The sequence below is a fragment of the Cystoisospora suis genome (assembly GCF_002600585.1).
Source record: "Cystoisospora suis strain Wien I chromosome Unknown contig_7625, whole genome shotgun sequence".
Taxonomy (NCBI): Eukaryota; Apicomplexa; class Conoidasida; order Eucoccidiorida; family Sarcocystidae; genus Cystoisospora; species Cystoisospora suis.
This window is the reverse complement of record NW_027160410.1, coordinates 4,976-7,317: the sequence shown is the minus strand read 5'-3', so window position 1 is coordinate 7,317 and position 2,342 is coordinate 4,976. Positions and strand designations below refer to the sequence as shown.

Sequence of the window (2,342 nt, the reverse complement as noted above, 5' to 3'; positions counted from 1 at the left end):
TCTATCTGCCTTCGTTCTTGTGACTCTCTCCATCTTCTTCTATTCGGTCTCCATCCTCCTTCTTTTCTGGGTCTCTCTGTATGTGTGTATGAGGTAGGGCATATTCAGAAGGACGTTGACGAGGATCGCGAGAGTTTTCTTCTTCCTCTACAACAGGAAGAAGAAGAAGGAGTGAAGAAAAAAGATCTTCATCGTCCACAGAAGAAGACGAACTACAGAAATTTCGTTCTCCTACCAGACAGCTTGAGTATCTCTCCAGAACAGTAAGAAGGCATCGTCAGTCTCGCCTTATAGACGGGGGGATAGAAAGACAAATAAAGAGATAGTGAGAAAAAGAGCCTGAAATAGAGAAAGAGATAGAGAGAGACAGAGATTAAAGAGAGGTGAAGAGGTAGATTGCTTGAATAGATAGATAGATAGATAAATAGATCACAAATAGAGAGGTAGAGAGCTTACAGATAGGCAGAAAGAGAGATAGATTGAAGATAGGTAGATGAAGAGGCTTAGAGGGAGGTTGTGGTCTCTGTTTCTTGTCTTTCTTCTTTGAGTTCACCTCAAGTCTGTCTGTATGTACACCGTAGTACCTATGAAGAAAGGAGATCCATCACGCATGCATCGACTCTTTCTATTCTATCTGCATGTTTATATGGACATCCTCACGGAGAACTCATTCACCGATTCTTATCTTTTTCTGTTTCTTCCTTCTCTCTTTCTCCACATGTAGATAGAATGGGATAGGCTACTATGTGCATCAGCTGACACCTTGTCTATATCTGCTACCTAGCTCTAATGTGCAGACAACCCATACAGCTAGCTAGCTAGCTGTCTCATCTGTCTAGACAGCACTCTGTCTACATCGCTGTAGATACATGTATACATATATATATATATATGTCTATATCTGTATGTCTATATGTGTGAAGTCGTTTGCTTGTTTAGGTGTAAGTCTTTTCACTCCTGTATAGACACCCCGTAGAGAATTTTTTCTCTTCTGCATGCGCCTCTTCACACCTTGTCTTACTTTGCGTAAGGAGGACCTCGATAACGCTCATGAATGAAACTCGACGTTTCTTCTTTCTTTCTTTCCCTCCTTCGTATCTCCTTCTTTCTTTCCTTCCTTCTTGTCTCTTTCTATCTATCTCTTTCTTTCTCGCCCTTTCTTGCTCCTTTTCTCTTCTTTCTTTTTCTGCTTTTAGAGGAGGAGTGAAGGAGTTGATGAGCTCACGTTTGTCTGTCCAGGAGCGTCTCCCTTTGCTTTTCATTCATTCCCTCCTTCATCTTCTGGGGTGGGGTGCATGCATACATACAGAGGCTCCACCACTTCAAAGAGACACCCCTTTTATCTTCTTCTCCTTTTTCCTTTTCTTCTTCTTCTTCTGTTTCTCTCATCCTATCTCTTCTTGTCTTTCGATCCTGAGGATTTCAGCTGATCTGATCCAGTTGTAGTTGCACTACTTCCTCTCTCTCTCTCGTGTTGAGATCTTCTCCCTCCTCTTTCTCTTCTTCTTACCAGTAGAAGATAGAATAAAGCCAGAGAGAGAGAGATAGAGATAGAGGGTGGGGAAGAAGGTAGCATTTATTCCCTAGAAGAAGCAAAACACATCTGTAGTGGATCTTCGTTTATAAGACGAGTGTTCATCGAATCCATCTGGGTGAAGGAAAGGAGTCGGCGCATGCATGAGGCATCTCTCAAGCAACCGCAACAGTCCTTTTCCTGGCAGTGGCTCTCTCTTCTCTCTTTTCTTTCTTCCCTACTCTTCTCCTCTCTCTTTTTATCTTGGTCTCTTTCTCGCGATCTATCTATCTTTCATGTATCTAGCTTCAATCCATGTTTAATCTATCTATCTATCTTTAATCTATCTATCTATCTATCTTCCCCTCCCTCAGCATGAAGTCTTTCTTCTTCTTCTTCTTTCCTTTGGTTTCTTTCTTTTCTCTAGGTTCGACCATGAAGATGAAGAAGAAGCGAAGGAGATGGAGCGTCTCGAGAACCGAATCTTTGCATGCTTTCTTGAGAGAGCTCAACAGTAAGAAAAGAAAGAAAAGTGCAGAAACAGAGACAGAGAAAGAATCGACAGTCGAGGGCTTCTCACAGCATCGAGAGGGAGAAGGAAAGAATCGATGGAGGAAGGATAATGATGAGACTCCCCTCCAAATAGCAATTTCTGCAGGCTTTGTCTTCCTATCGATACCCGCAAACATGCGTAGACATAGACAGACAGATACGCACAGACAGGCAGATGGAGACATATAGAAATAAATAGACATAAAGAGAAAGACAGAGAGATCGACGTATCTGAGTGCACGTATTCACATCTAGATATATGTATATATATACATAT

The 2,342-nt window shown here is 41.8% G+C and overlaps 1 protein-coding gene across 1 annotated transcript in view; it reads left to right on the top strand.

The window, feature by feature from the left end:
• Positions 1-99: 99 nt before the first annotated feature.
• Positions 100-2,342, top strand: part of CSUI_010506 (4 -phosphopantetheinyl transferase domain-containing protein) — a gene marked incomplete at its 3' end in the record, with an annotated part of 5,221 nt that continues 2,978 nt past the window's right edge. Inside the window, exons 1-3 of the mRNA XM_068070609.1 lie at positions 100-263; positions 1,197-1,286; positions 1,941-2,027. Of these exons, the coding sequence (XP_067917415.1) occupies positions 1,216-1,286; positions 1,941-2,027 (158 nt within the window). The 5' untranslated portion in view covers positions 100-263; positions 1,197-1,215. The remainder of the gene's footprint in view (positions 264-1,196; positions 1,287-1,940; positions 2,028-2,342) is intronic.